The sequence below is a fragment of the Falco cherrug genome, chromosome 1 (genome assembly GCF_023634085.1).
Source record: "Falco cherrug isolate bFalChe1 chromosome 1, bFalChe1.pri, whole genome shotgun sequence".
Classification (NCBI taxonomy): Eukaryota; Metazoa; Chordata; class Aves; order Falconiformes; family Falconidae; genus Falco; species Falco cherrug.
The window spans coordinates 126,615,018-126,632,199 of record NC_073697.1 but is presented as its reverse complement, the minus strand read 5'-3'; the positions used below and the strand labels follow the sequence as shown (position 1 = coordinate 126,632,199).

The 17,182-nt window shown below is 58.2% G+C and overlaps 1 protein-coding gene across 6 annotated transcripts in view; it reads left to right on the top strand.

Annotated features, from left to right (window-relative positions):
- BAIAP2 (BAR/IMD domain containing adaptor protein 2) overlaps positions 1 to 16,956 on the top strand; it is a 46,506-nt gene extending 29,550 nt beyond the window's left edge. Inside the window, exons 7-15 of one of the 6 annotated variants that reach the window (XM_055696267.1) lie at positions 5,255 to 5,407; positions 7,590 to 7,817; positions 8,467 to 8,668; positions 9,190 to 9,391; positions 9,494 to 9,562; positions 9,831 to 9,993; positions 10,270 to 10,368; positions 11,776 to 11,810; positions 16,820 to 16,956. In XM_055696267.1, coding sequence (XP_055552242.1) covers positions 5,255 to 5,407; positions 7,590 to 7,817; positions 8,467 to 8,668; positions 9,190 to 9,391; positions 9,494 to 9,562; positions 9,831 to 9,993; positions 10,270 to 10,368; positions 11,776 to 11,810; positions 16,820 to 16,889 — 1,221 coding nt within the window. In that variant the 3' untranslated portion in view covers positions 16,890 to 16,956. The other 5 variants (XM_055696256.1, XM_055696232.1, XM_055696264.1 and 2 more) reach the window with 5 other exon arrangements.
- The last annotated feature ends 226 nt before the right edge of the window (positions 16,957 to 17,182 follow it).

The following is a 17,182-nucleotide window of genomic DNA, read 5'->3' as shown; positions in this document are numbered from 1 at the left end:
TGTATTACAAGAGGCGTTAGGTCACCTCAGGCTCATTTCCAAGCTCTGATCTCCTCAGCCATGCTCTGCTGGGAAGAGCCGCTGATATCCCAGGGTTTGAATATGGCATCGCTCTGTCTGGCTAAACAAATCGACCAACCTCCCTCCATCTGTAACACTTGAGTGATGATGGAGGCTGGAGGGAGCCGGGAGGGGACAGAGTTTTCCCTGAGGCTGCTCCAGGGTCCACCACTTCCCACGCAAGAAGCAGATTCTGGGCATGAGGAAAAGCTGTCCCTGTTCCCAGGAGCTGTCGGGGCTGGGAGTCCCTAGCCTCTTTTCCTCAGTTTGGCGATATGCTGTGGAAGGGTTTCAGCTGTTTTTCCTTAAGACTTCAACAGCTTAGATGCTCTTCCTCTCTTAATCAGCCTAACTTCTTTCTTATTTTATCCCATTACTTTCTAATTATTCTCCCTTGTGGTTCCCTACATAAATCCTCCCTTCTGCCAGTGTTCATTCCTTCCAGGTACTTCAGCCTGCCGCAGCAGTCTGGCACAGCTGGCTGAGTCCTCTCCCTTCCCTGTCTTGCATCCCTGCCTGCCCTGTGCTGCTGGCCTGGATGAGAGCCCGGTGTTCGGAGCTGGTGTGGGGGCACAGTCCTTCCCCTGCTCGGCATCACTGCCGACCGTGGGCTGCCCTGCAGCGTTACCAGCTTTCTGCTATCCAGACTCACTGCTGCACCCACCCCGGTGGGCTGGTGGCCCCTGCAAGGCAGCCTGGGGCTTCTGCCACCTCCTGGTTGCCTCTTGTCCTTGTGGCCAGTCCTTCACTCAGCCCGTGTCACCCGCAGCAGCACATGCACCTGCTCATGCACATGCACGGCACATGCTCAGCGCGGTGGTGAGGAGCATCACCCTTGGCTCATTCCTGACTGGTTTGTGCGTTCCTGGCTTGGGTAGAATGGTCTGAACTAATTTTTTACCAGTAAGGGTGGGTGGTTATTAAAGGCTCAACTGAAGTTCAGTAATGATGTTGCTGTTTCACCTGCGTTAACTACCTGATGGTGGTATGTGCTTGAAAGGAACTTGGGTCTTGATGTTTCTGGGATGCTTTTTCACCTGCACACACCTCTGGCTGTCAGCGCTGGAGTGGTGCTGGGAACATGTTAGAGTAAGCAGTGGGACCTCTGTGCCCTGGCTTTTTTTGTGTTGGGGGATGACAGCAGCTGTTGGGGTGGGGACTTTGCAGCTTCTTTTTTTATTTTTATTTTTTTTCATGTGCTCTTGTTCCTAACTTACTGTCTGAGCCCTTGAGCTCCATGGGCTGCCTCCTGAATGGAGATTGCCCAGCTTTGGGTGGACCCAGTGTGACGGAGCTTTGCTCCAGCATCGCCCATCTCCCCAGTACTGGGTGGCCGGGGGGGTGATCCGGTGGGTCCCCAGCTGAGCCGCCACCACCTGTGCAGCCGGGGCTCCCCCTCCCCAGATTTGCTGCTCCCCTGGACCGGGAGCCCTGGCTCTGCTGGCTCCCACAGCTGAGCCACAGCAGCATCTTAAACCAAACCCTTTGCCTGGCGCGCTGCTGCTGACATTGCTAATTAGGTCAGCAGCTCCTGGTGAATTGGAAGTGGATGTGTTCAGGAGGCGGGGGGGATGGGGGAGTTATTTGAGGCCTCTCCAACCTAGAAACCCAGAAAAGGTTTCTGGAGCTGTTGGGCAGCTCCTGTGTGTGCTCTGGCTTTTGGCACAGCTGTGACCACTGCCATGGCCAGCTCCCTGCCCCCTTGGGTGCCAAATGGGGTGCTTTTCCTCTTTTAAACTGGGGAATTTTATTTAGATGATGCTTAGAAGGCTGAATTTGAAGCTGGCAACCTAAATCAAGGTCTGAATTAAAAATGCAGCACTTGAGAGGTACGTGCCTGTCGGTGAGGTCTCAGGATGCTACAGAGGCTGGCAGGGAGGCACCTTCCCCTGGCTCTTAGGCCAGCTGTCAGGTCGTGTCAGGCTGAGAAATGCATTTTTCTGGGGTTCAGAACACGGGATGGCTGCAGGATCCTCCCTGTCCCGGGGGAAAGGAGATCTGAGCAGCGGCCATGAGGCCGATGGTCCTGACAGGCACCTGCCTGCAGGTAAAGCACCACTTGCTGACTAAAGGCAGCATTTCTCCCCAGCACACAGTAGTGAGATCTTATATCATGCTTTGTGCATTACCTTTTTTTTTCCCTGTGCATCTGGCATATTTTACAAGGTTTTTATTTAAATTCTTTCTGTGCGTTGTTTGAAAGCCCATTGTCATTTTGAGCAAATCCAAAATGAAAACTGTGTAGTGAACACGAAGTGTTGCTCGCCATCTTGTAATGTAATAACATGTAAAAATCAAGGCTCTGAATAAATCAATGGCACATCAGGCATATTTACATAAAGTATATAAAGCGCTGAGAATACTAAGTTTAGAGCATAGGCGCTCTGCTTGCAAATCAACATGTTCTAACTGGCTGCAGCCATTAAGACAAGCCTTTCCTTAGTGAAATAACTAAAAGTATACTTGCAAAACAAGATTGAAATCAAGGATGTAAATAAGGCTTTAGCTTGCATATTTAAATCATGATTAAAACTGAAAATCTTGTGTGGCTAAGATAAGCATTTCCCCTGTGCTGCAGTGTGTTGGGACTAGAGCGGGGTCTTGCACACACGCAGTAGCAGGGCAGAGCTGTGCCTGGCCTGGGGATGGTTATCCGGGGAAACCTGAATCACGGTGGGATGGTCCTTGTGCTACTGAACTAAATTAGCTGGAGGTGGACTCATTTCACTCCTCACCTTCTTGTTCTTGATGGCCCAGTTAGTAAATTAAGCAGGATGAGTTTTGGGTGTCGGGGTCTGCGCTTGCTTCCTCACTCCTGCTATTTCAGGTGCTGTCAGGGTTGCACTTTCCTTCCAGAAATGGGGCTCTGCACAGGGGGACCGTTGTCCTGCCGCTTCCCTCGAGAGAGAAGGGAAGGAAACTTTTTCGGGAGCTGCTGGTGGTGCAGGTGTGTGGGGATAGCGAGGCTTGGTGCCCTGGGCAAAGCAAGGCTGTGATGGAGGGGATGGGGCCCAGGACCCTGGGGGAGCTGGGGGCTCCCTGGGCTGGGGCATCCTTCCATCCCAGCTCCCCATCACCGCTGCCAGGCTGGTGCCTCTGGGCTCTGTCCCTGTGCTGTTCCAGGGGCTAATAATACCCGGGAGGAGGCGGCGTGATGCCGGTAGTGTCTCTGTCCCAAGCCCACTCTGGGGAGTGATGCTTTCCCTGCTCGCACCAAGCGTGTCCTCCCACGGCCGCCTGCTCCCACCCACTGGCATGTGCCCGGGGCTGCTGCCGCCTCTTCCCTGTGCTGTGCCAGCCTTAGTGCCTCCGTGCCTGCTGCTGGCACAGCACAGCTGCCTGCTGGCTTTCCTGGTGCCCTCCCTTGTATCCCTGCCAGCCCCTGTCCAGCTCGGCTCTCCTCACGGCTTTGCTTGGGGGTGATGCACATACCTCCATTATTGCTGCTTCTGCAACCCAGTGCCATCAGCTCTGTTACCTTCACTTAATTCTTTCCCTAAACGGGGTGCTTGCACTGGATTTTCTCATTTGGGGAAAAAAAATCTCCTTAAAACAGGGTTATTGGTTGCAAACCAGTTTTTTACCCATTTCATATTGACCCCCTTTCCCTTACCTGTGGTGCTGTGTGTGGGGAGACCCAAGACCTGCTGGGTCTGGCATGAGCTCTGTGCAGGGTTTGCTTCTGAGGGAGGATGGTCCAGGCAGGGTGGGAGCTCCAGCTCTGAAATAAGCCCCCTTTGAAGTCTGGTGTGCTGCTTAATCTCACTGCTTTTGTTGAGGTTTGTTCCATTTTATGTGTCTGGTAATAAATATTGTAGCACGCTAAAAATAACTGTTAAACATGAAGAAAGAAGTAAAGCTGCTTTGGGCCCTGAATTTCCAGTTTAATTCATTTCTCAGAAGCTCAGACTTTCTGGAGCAGGTTTAGCTGTGCCTGGGCTGCGTGGTTGCTAGTGGCTTTGCAGTGGGGAGCTGCTGGCCCAGGGGAGAACTGGTGGCAAGGAGGTGTTGCAGGGTGGGACAGCGATGGGCAAGGGAGATGCTCCTCCTTGAGAGGCTTGGTGGCTGCTCTCCCAGTGCCACATCAAGGGTGGAAGCTTATTGCAGAGGAGCACTGGGGGCCTCCCAGGAGGACTGAGGGATGAGAAAATGACCAGGCTGGGGAGCTGGGGACATCTGGTGCCCTCTGTGCTCAGGGCGGCTGGTGGTGTGGCCGAGCAGCAGCGCCGCAGTCCCAGGCATTGCTCTGAAACCAGCCTGTGCGCCAAGTTTGCATCGCGCAGGTCAGCTTGAGCAGCTGGGCTACCTCAGCTCGGCCTCATGTGCTGCTTCCATGCCCCGTACGGTGCTGGCAAAGCCCCATGTGGCGCAGCCACACTGGCAGAAGTCATGTAGGCAGAGCAGGAGCCTGTGCCAGCAAAGAAGCATCCCGCTGCTGGGTCTGCAGCATCTCTGCCCTGTGCTGATGGGGACCCCGGTGTCTGCACAGCCCTGGGGTGCAGCATCAAGGACTGGCCATCCTGGCAATCCCCTTGCAGCTGGGCAGGGAGGTGCTGTGCCAGCGTGCAGCACTGCCCTGGCACTGTCCCTATGTTCCCTGCACCACTTACGCTGTGGCTGATCAGCAAATGCAAACTGCTGGTAGTTCTACTGTTGCTGATGGTTGTGTGTGGTGGAGGGGTTCACGTGCTGTCCCACTGCGGCCCCCAGCTCCCCAGCGTCCATGCAGGCAGAGATGCAGCGGAGGCACCAGCAGCAGAGGGGATGCTAGAGGCATTCAGCCCAGACTGGGTTCCATGGTGGTTTGTGCACTGCGGTGCCTGGCAGGGATGAGCAGGGGGTTACAGGGGCTGCTGCCAGCCCCTGGCGATCAAGGCAACCTCCTCGGCGTCTGCTGGTGGTATGAGTGCCTCGGCACGGCTCGGGCCCCTGTTTGGTGAGAGGGCGGCTGCACGCGGTACAACTCGTCCTGCCGCCCGCGGCTGCCAGCCCACGCGCTGAGTCAGCGCCTCTGCGTGGGGAGCTCCGATGAGTAAGGGTGGGTTGGAGGGGCCACGCAGGCACATGTGTGCATGTCTGGTGCTGGGGGGGGGCACCCTGCCTGCTGGCCCCCCTGCCAGCCCCACAGAGGGGCAGGCGCTCAGTGGCCGAAGCGGGGAAGGCAGCCATCTCTTTGCTCTTCTTTCTGTTCTAGTACATTGAAGCCATCAGCAACAAGCAAGGTGAGCTGGAAAACTACGTCTCTGACGGCTATAAGACAGCTCTTACAGAAGAGAGGAGACGGTTCTGCTTCCTGGTAGAGAAGCAGTGTGCAGTAGCAAAGAGTGCGATCACTTACCATGCCAAGGTGAGTCAGCCCCACTGCTGCCGTGTTCCTGCGGCCCACTGCAGGTCCTGGCTGCCCCATCACCGGGTGGGTGCTGCTGTCACGAGCCGCTGCCTACCGAGGAAGCTGATAACCTGCAAGCTGCAGCTGGTGTGGCCCCGGTGGCACGGGCGGCAGGATGCATCAGTGGGTGACCCACAGGCAAGGTGCCCTGGGAGAGGCAGGGCTGTCCTGGGGTGGTGCTGCCCTTCTGACGCAGGGAAACGTCTCCCATGGGTGCCGCTCTGCGTTTCAAAGCAGCTTCTGGCTGCACGAGGTAGACTGGACCGACTGTGGTTTGCCAGAGTGCCAGCGCGGCGGTGCTGATGGCAGAGCTGGCAGTGTATGCCGCCATCAGGCTCAGCCAGGCGATGCCAGCCCCTCTGCCATGCAGCTTCACCCGCACAGGAGAGCTTGTGGTGGGTGGCTGGGGTTCAGCTCTCCTGTGCATCATGGTCACAGAGGTCTGAGGGCTCTGCCCTAGCAGAGGCTCCTCAGGTTCCTTGCGTGTCAGTGACTTGCAAAAGCAGAAGAAATACAAAGCGGCGATGTTCCCACTTGGAGTGGGGGCGGCGATGCCCACCTGGCAAGGCTCACTCCAGCCCTGGCCTTAGCAAAGGCGGGGATTAAACCAGATACTAAATGCTGCTCCAAACCCCCTCTTGCCCATTCCCAGGCATCCCATGTCTCCTGGGCTGGAGCTTCTGCCCACCAGCCTGGGGAGTGGCAGCCCCCTGTGCTAGTCCAGAGCAGAATCCATCCGGATGAGAGCTGGGAACACCAGTGCTGCTCCCGCAGCCTTGTGCTTCTGTTCTGGTTGTTCCCCACCGCCACCCCCCATCGCTCACAGCACCCATCTGTCACCACTGCGCTTGGCACTGAGGAGCAGGAGAAGGAGTTTGGATTAGTCAGTGCTGTCCTCGCGCTGCGCTACAGGCTGGATCTATGCTTGGCATATGCAAACCCCTCCTGTAGTGCAGGAGGGGGGAGGGAAAAAAATCCTCCCCAGGAATGGTGAGGGGCAGCCGGCGTAAGGGTGCCTGTGCCTGCAGCATTGTTCTGGCATGGTGAAACCAAAAACTTGTTGCAGCAGCAGCAAATGGAGGGTGATTGTTGCAAGAGGGACTTTGCAGGTGGCTCGTCCAGAGCTTGATGGGCATATGTGCTACGTGGGTGCCTGGCCCTGCAGCAGCCTGGCAGCCGGTGTGGGCCTTGCCGGCTAAAAATGCCATTCCGCTGCTGCCAGCAGCTCCCAGAGGATGCTGGCAGCAGCCATAGTCTGGGTGGTGAGGCTGTGCCGCATCTGGAGCCGGTGGCCGATACCAGGGAAATGTTCTGGGACTTTGAAATTGGCTTTAGAGGTTTTTTTTTTAATACACAGGGACCAAGTTGTCTCCAGGTGAGATCAGCTGCGAAGCCACGCAGGTCACCCTCTGCTGTGGGGCGAGAGGTGCTGAGTCAGGAGCCTGAGGGTCTGCCTGGCCCTTAGCTGGGGAGTGACCCAGCTTGGGACATTCCCCCGGTGTCACACTATGGGATGCATGCTTGTGCATCATGGGTATATAGCTGAATAAGGGCAAGCTTAGCTCTATTTTTATTATTTTTTCCCCTTGGCTCAGAGCGTGGTGGTGGGTGGCTGCCAGTGCTGCCCACAGGCAGGGGACGGTGGGGATTAGCTGCAGGGTGCTGGGGCTGGAGGGTCTTGGAGCTGAGGAGCCCTGAACAAGAAGCTTATCCCTCAGGACCTGGGCAACAGCACGGTGCGGGCTGTGCGCTGCCCAGCCTTTGGTCAGGCTTTATTGCTCTGCTCAGTTGAGTGGTGCTGTTCCATGAGGAGCCCAGCACCCTGCCCAGTTTCCCGCAGCCCCTCTGCTCCTGGAGCTGCCCTGTGCAGGATGTCTTGGAATAAGCAGGGGAGATTAATTACCTTTTCCTTTCCTCCTTTCCATTTTTCATGACACCTTCCTGGCTCAGCTGCCGTCAGAGGCTGGAAATGCTAAGTCCCTGTGTTTTGTCTTGTCTGTGCCATGCATGGAGGAGCTGATCAGTCTTGTGGCCAGAATCAGGCCAGCTCCGGATCTGCACAGTGCTGCCCAGGGAGGGATGCAGAGCTCGGTGCCCTGCTCCACACCCCGTGCCCTTATGCCTCTCTTCTCTGTTGCAGGGGAAGGAGATGCTGACGCAGAAGCTGCCGCTGTGGCAGCAGTCCTGCTCGGATCCCAACAAGATCCCGGACCGTGCTATACAGCTGATGCAGCAGATGGCTGCCAGCAGCAATGGCACCATTATGCCCAGTCCTCTGTCTACATCCAAATCCAACCTCATCATCTCTGACCCCATCCCTGGTGCCAAACCTCTCCCTGTTCCCCCGGAGCTGGCACCTTTTGTAGGAGTAAGTATCTCCGTGGTGGAAGCTGTCCTGCCCTTCTGAGCAAAGCTGGAGGGATGAGCCCAGGCCAGTGTCACCGTTGTCCTCAGCAAGTTGCCTTTTGTTGGATTGTTGTTGATGCACAGAGGTGGGCAGCTCCGTGCACGCACTGCCCTGGGATGTGGGAAGGAGCCTGGCATGGGGATGGGCAGCCTGTCCTTGTCCCATCTAGCTTCAGTTGCTGAGCTGTGGAGGGGTGCAGGCTGCAGGAGCTGCCGGGGGTCTTTGGGGACCCCACAAGCTGGACCCATCTGGCCGGACTGGTCCCAGAGCTGTGAGGCTGAACCAAAGTACCCCAGTAACAGTGGGAGAAAGTGGTTGGAGTGACCCATGGGATGAAAGGCCCTTCAGAAAAGGGTCTCCCCCCGGATGTGTGGTGGGGGCACAAGCTGAGCAGTGGAGCTTGGGAGGGATTTCAGGTGCAAGGCAGCTTGGAGCAGTAAAATACTGCAGAGGGTGACCCCCTGCTCACCTAGGTGGGGACCTGACCAGGCTGAAGCTCCAGTCTGCTGTGAACCCCCTTCCCAGGAGCTGGTCCCACTGTGGGAGCAGTGGTGCAATGCCCTAATGAAGATGTTCCCCATCTCCCCCCCCTCCTCTCCTCTCTCCGTAGCGCATGTCGGCACAGGAGGCCATGCCGGTGATGAACGGAGTCTCAGGCCCAGACAGTGACGGGTACAACCAGTGGTCTGAGATGAAGCCAGCACAGCCCAAATCTTTATCTCCTCCCCAGCCTCAGAAGCAGCTGAGTGACTCTTATTCCAATACACTCCCAGTTCGCAAAAACGTGCCACCAAAAAACAGCTACACATCAGGTGAGGCTCCACCTTCCACGCCGGGGCTGTGGGGTGCCGCGGGGCTGGCCAGCGCTGGCAGGGAGCTTGGTGGGGCCGGGCGCAGTGCGCAGGGTCCCCAGGGATGCTGGTGGTGGCCGCGCAGTGACTGGGAGCATCCTTCTAGTGTCAGGTGCTGTTTGTGCCTCTGGACCTGGGGGGTAGTAAATGAGCGGAGCTGGGCTCTGCCGTGGGTTCTTGGCTGGGTGGGCTTTCAGCCCACAGACAGGATTTCCAGGAGGAAGAATCCTGAGGAATCTCTGCACACAGGGAGGCTGCTCCCTTTGCCACAGCTGGTGGGCGATGCCCAGAGCAGTGGTCTGATCCTGCTGAAGGGGGAAGGAAGGTGTGAGTCACACTGAAGGCTGTATTGGCACCTGTGGTGAAATGAGCAGGGTTAGGGACCTCTCCTGGCAGGGCTGCCCCGTCCCTGGCTGTGCCAGGCTGGGCATGGCCACGGTGTCCGGTACTCGAGGCACTCAGTGGTCTCTGTCTCCCACCAGCTGAAAACAAGACACTGCCGCGCTCCAGCTCCATGGCCGCAGGGCTCGAGAGGAATGGCAGGACAAGGGTGCAGGCCATTTTCTCTCATGCTGCCGGAGATAACAGCACCCTCCTGAGCTTCAAGGAGGGTGACCTCATCACGCTGCTGGTGCCAGAGGCCAGGGACGGCTGGCATTACGGGGAGAGCGAGAAAACAAAACTGTGAGTGCGGTGGCTGTCCTCGTGAACCGCTGCACCTGGGTGCAGCCTCTGGATCCTCCGAACAGCGTGGGTCCGGCTCCATGCCCTGCCTTTGCCTTTCAGGAGGGGCTGGTTTCCTTTCTCCTACACGAGGGTCCTCGACAATGATGGCAGCGAGCGCGTCCACGCGAGGTAGGAGCATCGGTGGGTGGGTGCCTGCGCCCCTCTTGGGGCAGGCGTGTGGGCTCAGCACGGGAGTACCCCGCTTCCCCACAGCAGTGTCGTTAGGAATAACTCCCAGTGCAGACGGGTGGTAGCTGGTTTGGGGCGGGGGGCTTTGGCTGTGGGGTCCCCCGCCACGGGTGGACTGGCCACATGGGGTCTCAGCCTGGGGTGGGCTTGTGCTGATGCCTCTGCCTTGGGCTCCCCCCCCCCCCCCCCCCCCCCCCCCCCCCCCCAGCCTGCAGCAAGGGAAGAGCAGCAGCACCGGCAACTTGCTGGACAAGGACGACATCGCCATCCCGCCGCCCGACTACGGCATGGCCTCCCAAGCCTTCCCGGCACAGGGCGTCAACACCTTCAAGCAGAGGCCGTACAGCGTGGCTGTGCCTGCCTTCTCCCAGGTGAGCCCGCGGGCCCTGGGGGCTTCTCCCACTCTGGGGGGAGGGGGTGGGCGGGAACCTCTTATAAAAACAGGAGATGCTTGAACAAATCCCTGGGTGTTAATCCCTGCTGCAGCCCGGTGCATGGTGGCCCGGGTGTCTGCAACTTCTCCGTCCTGCCTGTGGGTTTAAAGCAGAAGGATGAAATTTGTTAAAGCGCGTTCTCCATCCTGGCGTGGTGTAGGTGGCATGTGGGTGCAGGAGGGCTGCTCTCCAACCTGTGTTCGTTGTTTGTAGGACTACCTAATGCCCTATGGGTGTGCAATTAAAGACTATTCCAGTGGCCTCTGCCAACCACCCTCGGCTCACTACAAACCTTACACTAGGTCGACAGCTGTAAGTCCAAACACACGCAATGTTTCCCTTGGGATTTACGGGCAGTTGGCTGTTTTTTGCCTGGTGACACATGTGCCTTGCCTGGGGCCTTGACTCCTGCTGAGCATCTCTCCTAGGGAAAAGGGACAAGGGGATGCAGGGAGAGAGCAGGAGCAGTAGATGGGGAGGACCAGCCGGTTTGGCTCACCTAGGTAGAACAGGCAAGGTGCAGCAAGTGAAAGGCACAAAACAGCACCGTAAACCCCCAAAGGACAACACTTGCCGACTCCATGGGAGCCTCCCACCAGAAACAGGCTGTTCACAGGCAGCTGGAAGCGTTTTCTCTGGCACATGCCAATTCAAGCTGGTGATGGTCCTGTGGGGGCACTGGGATGAGTGTACGAGGCTGGGGCAGACCCAGCCAGGGTGTTGGTGGCTGTCCAAAACAAGCTCAGGGCTCCTCAGGTAACGACCTGGGGAGGATGCACACGTGGATGAGGTCAGCTTAACCCAGGAGCCATCGGCAGAGTGGGGCTTCCCCACCAGATGAGATGGTGGAATGAGCCATGCTGGCTTCCCCAGAGTGCTCAGCATGTGCCAGCAGGTGGGGAGAGGTGGCCATGCAGCACCCAACCCTTTGGCAGGGCGCTCTGGAGCGGTGGCAGCTCCAGCCAGGATGTGGCCCTCTCTGCAGGGGATGGGACAGAAGTGCAGCTCCACTTCTTGCCATTTGCTGGGTTTGCTGCTGATTTTGAGGTTTTGTGATTGGGAGCATTCCCAGGACGGTGGGAACACAGGTCTCTGATCCCTGGTGCGTGTGCCAGCTCGGAGACCAGTGGCTCTTGCTTCCTCCTGGAGCAGTGCCATGCTTGTCAGGGAGAGCAGAGCTGCTCCGCAGTCATACCCCAGGGCACATCCTCTGAGCCCGGTCCCCATCTGCTCCTCAGGCCAGTGTGGTCCTTCCCCGCTGCAAAGGCTGTTTGGTACCAACTGAAAGAGAAAATGGTCCAAAACCCTGTGGGTTTCTGGTGGGATTTAATACAGACAAACACCTCCCTCCACAGAACATCTCACTAGTGTCTCTCAGACTTATCCAGTTCTTTTTCGAGTGTCTTGCATCTTGAAGGCACTGGAGCTGTGCGCCACGGCAGGGCTGGGCAGGGCGCACTGGGGCTCTCTGAGCTTTTGCTGTCCCTTGTCTTGCCAGATAAAAGTCCCGCTCTGCAAGAGCGGAGCAGCTTTACTACCCGCTGTCTGTATCCCATTCAAATCATCTCTGTGTCTCCCTTTCCTCTCCAAATGCATTGGCCCCTCGGCCCTGGTATCCCTGGCTCCCAATGCACTTTGGTCTGTTTGTGTGACCCCCCCAGTGGCACCTGAGCCCACGTTCCCCACCCCTCACTGCGCTTCCTCCCCTCCTCTCCACAGGGTCTCGATGACTACGGGACAAGGTCCGTCAGCAGGTAAGACTTCACCTTCCTGTTGTGTTACCTGGAACTGAACTGTTGGTGTTGGCTCTGCGTGAAGCTGTGGTGCTGTGTCCCCACGGGGGTCCCTGCATGGGCTCCCTGGGGGCAGGCAGTGGCTGGGATGGGGCTATGTGGTAGAGGATGCGATGCAGGTTTTGTCTGCGAGTGTGGAGGGACCCAGAGTCTCCCCGGGGAGGAGGGCAGGTCCCAGGGGCCAGCCCCTGTGTCCCCAACCTTGCACCCCACCAAGGCTTGTGCTCCTCCAGAGTTGCATCTCCCCAACTTCCTCTGGGCTTGTGCCCAGATAGTGATGCCCCCAAGAGTGCGTGCTCCCGGGGTCTTTCCCGACACCTTCTCCCACCCAGCGGCTCCTCTGTCCCCATTCCCTCTGCCTTGGAACCACCAGGTCTCGCTCTTGGGGACAACCTGAGCCCACAGGCATGGGCTGCGAGCCCAGCAGTGATGGGCAGGGGTCAAGCCCGCCAGGGTGTTGGTGCCAGTCCCCGTGGTGTCGTGCTGGGAGCTGGGCTCCTGGGCACAGTGCTACCTCGTGGCGTGCGCTGGCACTCCCGGCCCCCCTGGCAGTCTCCTGTGCTTTGTTCCACAGCGGCAGCAGCAGTTTGGTATCAACGGTGTGAGGACACCTTGGCTAGCAGCAGCCCTTGCTGCTTGGAAGAGCTTTCTGCTTCTTTCCCTCTTTTTTTCTTTTTTTTTTTCCTTTTCCCCCTTGTTTCTCTACTTTTGGATTTTAAACTCTTGTGATCTTCAAGGAAACCATGGTGCTTCTCCACCCCTCCCTGGTGTTCACAGTGCCCTTGTTTCTGAAGCCTTTTCAGAGCAGAAACTGCCGATCGGTCTGTGCTCACTTTGAAGCAGCCTGGATGCAGTTTACATTGTAGTGGGACCCGGTTTTTGTACTCCCGTGTGAATGTTAGCGATGCACTATCCCTCCTCTGGGGCTGCATGCCAGCCCCTGCGTGCCAGCCTGGACAAAACCTCCCAGACTGGAACAAAAAAAAAAATATGCATGGCCTCTGGTGTCCGTACTGTTACTGAGCATCTGGGATGCCCGTGCCCAGATGCTGTTCCCGGGGGGGGTGGGGGGGGTGGGGGGCAGCAGCCCCATGTGTCCCCCTTGGCCTCATCCGCTTCCATCCCACTGCCTGCTGCAGTGGCTTTGGGAGAAGCAGATAGGGCAGGGCTCCTGCCCTGGGGAAAGGGCTGCTTCTCACCTGGGGTCCTGCCAGCTGCGGGGTGCAGCTGGCATCCCCCCCTGGAAGGGTCACTCCTGGTTGTTTTATAAATATATATATATTTTTTGTAGCAAGTATTGTTACCTCACGTTTAGCACTGGGGGCTGGCGCTGAGCCGTCCACGGGCGTGCTCGCATCCCTACACTGGGCTTGAGCAAGGCAGCCCCCGTGCTGTGCCAGGGGGCTCGGCAGCACCCAGGGGGCTCTTGCCTCGGCACTTGGGGTCCCGCTCCCCCAGCCGAGGCTGGCCGTTGCCCTTCCAGTGCCCGTGGCTGTCTTCACTGCAAAGCTGTACACGCTTTCTTTTTCTGATGTGATTTTTAAAACCTCCTACATTGCCTGTTTACTGGGACATTGCTGGCAATACAGACACACACACACAGACAAGTTTTTGTTTTATATACTTGCCTGTGGGCATATTGTGACTAGACCCTCCTGCATTAATGTCCTAATTTTGCTAAAGATTTTTAACCCAGAATATTTCCTGCTGAATGACTGAACGTAGGGGGCGGGGGGGGGGGGGGAATCCCAGCCTAGCAAAGCCTGTATGGAGATTGTGAAGTGCTGAAAAAACTTTTTTAAAAGCCAGAGAGAAATGTGCCCTGTACTGAGTTATTGTTTGAATAAAAGTTTTATTTATTGCATTGAGCTGGGCCTCGGTGTCTTTTTCAGCTGCCGTGCCTGTGTGCTGCCCATCACTGCCTGCATTGCCCGTTGCACATTGCCATGTTTGTTGGGGGTTTTTCCCTTTTTTTTTTTTTTTTTTTTTGTCTGTTCTCCATCCCCTTGGCATTTGGTGGCTGTCGGAGATGCTGGGTGCTGCCTGCCTGTGCTCAGCCCCTGAAGGCTTTAAACAGCTTTGCTGAGCGGGAGCAGCTAAAACTGTTTAAGGGCCGGGTCCCTCCTGTGTGTGTGGCTGGAGGGGATGCTGCCGCATGCCACGGCTGCGCTTTCCCATCCTGGCGGTGGTGGGAAAGCTGCGATGGCTGGGGCAGGGGGAAGGAAGCCCCCCGCCTCCCTTCCGTAGCCCCTGCCGTGCCTGGCCTCTCCCCTCTGCAGGTGGCTCCCGGCGCCCCGGCTGTGGCCGTGCCCTTCCTTCCCCTCCTTGCAGGGAGCCGGCGGGCAGCACCAGTGACTTGATAAACATGACTTTTCCTCCTTTTTCTTCTTTTTCTTCCTGCTTCCTCTGCCCGGAGGTGCTGTGTGCAGTGCAGCCGATGGGTGCTCACATCAAAAGCCAAACCTCGTGTCTCCTTAACCAACACCTTCTGTTCCCGTCAAGGGGTCGGAGCGCATCCCGGTGTCCTCCAACCTGCCTTCTCTTTCCCTTGCAGCCCCGATGTTGAAGTGGCCAGGTTTTGAGGTGCCCCTGTCCGTAGTTAGTAAGTTGATGGTCTGGTGGGGGGGGCTGAGCCCTGGGTGCGCTGGTGCTGGGCAGGCCGTGGGGCTGCACGGGGACGGTGCCACCGCTCTGCTTCCCCCCCTGCACCCGGCCGAGTGCATCCCCTCCCTCAGTCACCGCTTGTCCCCATCCCGGTGGCGGGAGCTCCGGGTCTGACCGCACTGCATCTGCACGGCTCCTCACACCGCTGCCACGCCGGGCAGCCTGCTGGGGCCACGCTTCCCCTGGGGACGCTGAGCTGCTCCTCCTGCTCCTGCTGCTTCCCCTGCTCCCCATAACCAGCTTCTTTGGTTGTAGGTGTCCGCTGTCCCACCAGTGCCTAGGCGCTGCATCACCGGACCCAGCCCTCTCCTGTGGGACAGAGCAGATCCGCACTAATGTCAAGTTTTTTGAGCAGCTTCTTTTGCTTGTATAGTGCCCTGGGGACACATCTTGGGAGCCTCCTGGTCCCCACCCCGGCTGTGGCCCCAGGGCAGGGATGGAGGAGCTTTCCCAGGAGCTGAGACCCACCTCGCTGGCATTGCAGAGCCCAGGAGAGCCCCTTTCCTGTTTCTCTTTGATTTGTGAGCTTGTTTTCCCTGTGGCTGCCAATGCTGCGAGCTCCCATCCCAATGGCTCTTGTCTGCCAGAACAAAAATAGTTAAATAATAACCCCTGGTGACTCATCAAAGCAACCTTTCCACTCCCTCCAGTCCTGAGAATCTATTTTGGCATCCTGGGGGGGGGGGGGGGAAGTGATCTAAGAATCTGCATTAATTAGGTGCGAAATTAATTACCCTATTTTTAAGCAAAAGCCATTTATCTTCTGAGGAAAGCAAAAGCACATGTGGAGAGGCGAGGGATGACCGGGGGGAGGCAGCGAGCGCCCTTCCAGGGGGCCTGCGGGGACCAGGCCTTGTCCCGTGCCCCACAGGAGGTGGTTGGGGATGTCCCAAAGCTGCCTGGGTCCAGGGGGAGGTCGCCAGTAACCACGGCTGCTCCTGATGTGGCTTAACCCCACGGTCCTGTTTGTGTGGCTAACGGTTCGCCTGCGCCCGTCTCTGGGGACAGCAGGGCTGTGCCCCATGGGGGAGACCTGTCAGCCGTGGGACCCAGCTGTGGCAGTGCTGGGGGCCGAGCAGGGCTCGCCGGTGCAGGCACACCACCATTGCCACCGCTGCAGGAAGGAGAGGGTTTGCGCAGCTCCCCAGGGAGGGCTGGGGCCAGCCAGGCAGGGGAGGGCTGTCTGCCTGCAGGCAGGAGAGGCAGGGGCTGCAGGGGGGCAGGGGGCTGCAGGGGTGCTCGGTGGCTCCCTTGGCCACTGTGCCTGGTGCAGGTTTGGACCTGATGGCTGCAGACAGCACAGGGTGACTGTGCACCACAGGCAGTCAGTGGTACCCCCATAGCTGCCTGCATCCTCTGGGAGTTAAATCCTGCCCATCCTGCCAGGAGGGGACAGAGGGGACCTCCTCAGGGCAGGTAAGAGTGCTCCCCATGTCACAGCACCCCACACAGCAGCCCTTGTCCCAGCCGTGGGACCTGTGCAATTTGCAGATGCTGTGTGCAGCCATGGGCTGAACATGGAGCACGCTGCCATAGCCAGTGGGTGCTGGGGGCACTGGAATGGCTCTGGGGATGCCCCAGGTAGGTAATCCCTCAGGGGGGTGGGCTGCCGGGAGCTGGGCTGTGCTGGCTCTCGTGGCCCTGCCGAGCTCCAGTGCAGCCGGCTCACCTGGCGCTCCCGGGCTCTGCTGCCCCAGATATTTGGCTGCTTCACAGGCTGCTCAGCTGGCACAGCTTGGCTGGGGGGTCCCCATGCAGCCCATGGCAGACAGGGAGCCATAGCCACCTGCTCCCACAGTGGCACGGTGCTGATGTCAGGGGGCTCCCACTTAAGCCCAGCCAGGGGGGGCTGGAGCAGCTTCTCGAGCCCTGAGCCCCCTTGGCAGCCCCAGTTTTGGGCCTGCTGCAGAGCGATGGAGGAGAACATCCCATATGCGGCGCCCTTGCCAGCTCATCTCTTACATCCACCATAGGTTTAACTGGGATAGAGGCAGAAAAGCGGGGCCAGCTTGGCCCAAGGCTCTGCAGGGCAGAGCATCTCCAGCTTAATCCCTTCCCAAATGCTGCTGGACCGAGGGGGGTCAGGGCTGGTGGCCCTGGGCTGGCTGACAGCCCCACTGGGGCTTGGGCTGACCCTCGAGGGACACCCCGCACAGCTGCTGCAGCGAGCCGAGCCGCCTGGGCTCTGCAGCAAAAGCTTTTTGGGGTCTCAGCAGGTTGACGCTCACTGCGCCGGTGCCCCGTCCTCACAGGCCCCTGCTGCCACCATCCCTCCTGCTAAACTCTGTCTTCCTCTTTCTCTGCAGAAACCCCTTTGCCAACGTCCAGCTGAAGCCAACGGTGACGAACGACCGCTCGGCTCCGCTCATCAGCTGATCCAGGAGCGCTGGCGCCCGCCGTGCCACGCGGCACTTGCTGCCACCTCCTCACCGCTGCATGTCCGGCTTTCCAGGACTTCATTTTTAGGCGGCGTTTATTTAATCCTGCTGCTTTGAAAGCCAAAGGCTAAACCTAGTGCCCTAGTTCTTGCTTCTCTAGACACAGCTTGTTCGTCTCGGTGGCAGAGGGTTCCACCGCTGCCATGTAGCCTGTCCTTTGCCTGCGCAGAACTGGTGCCATGGCAGCGTGTCCCCCAGCCGGGGTTGCTTCTAGGCTTGGCAGCAGCTCAC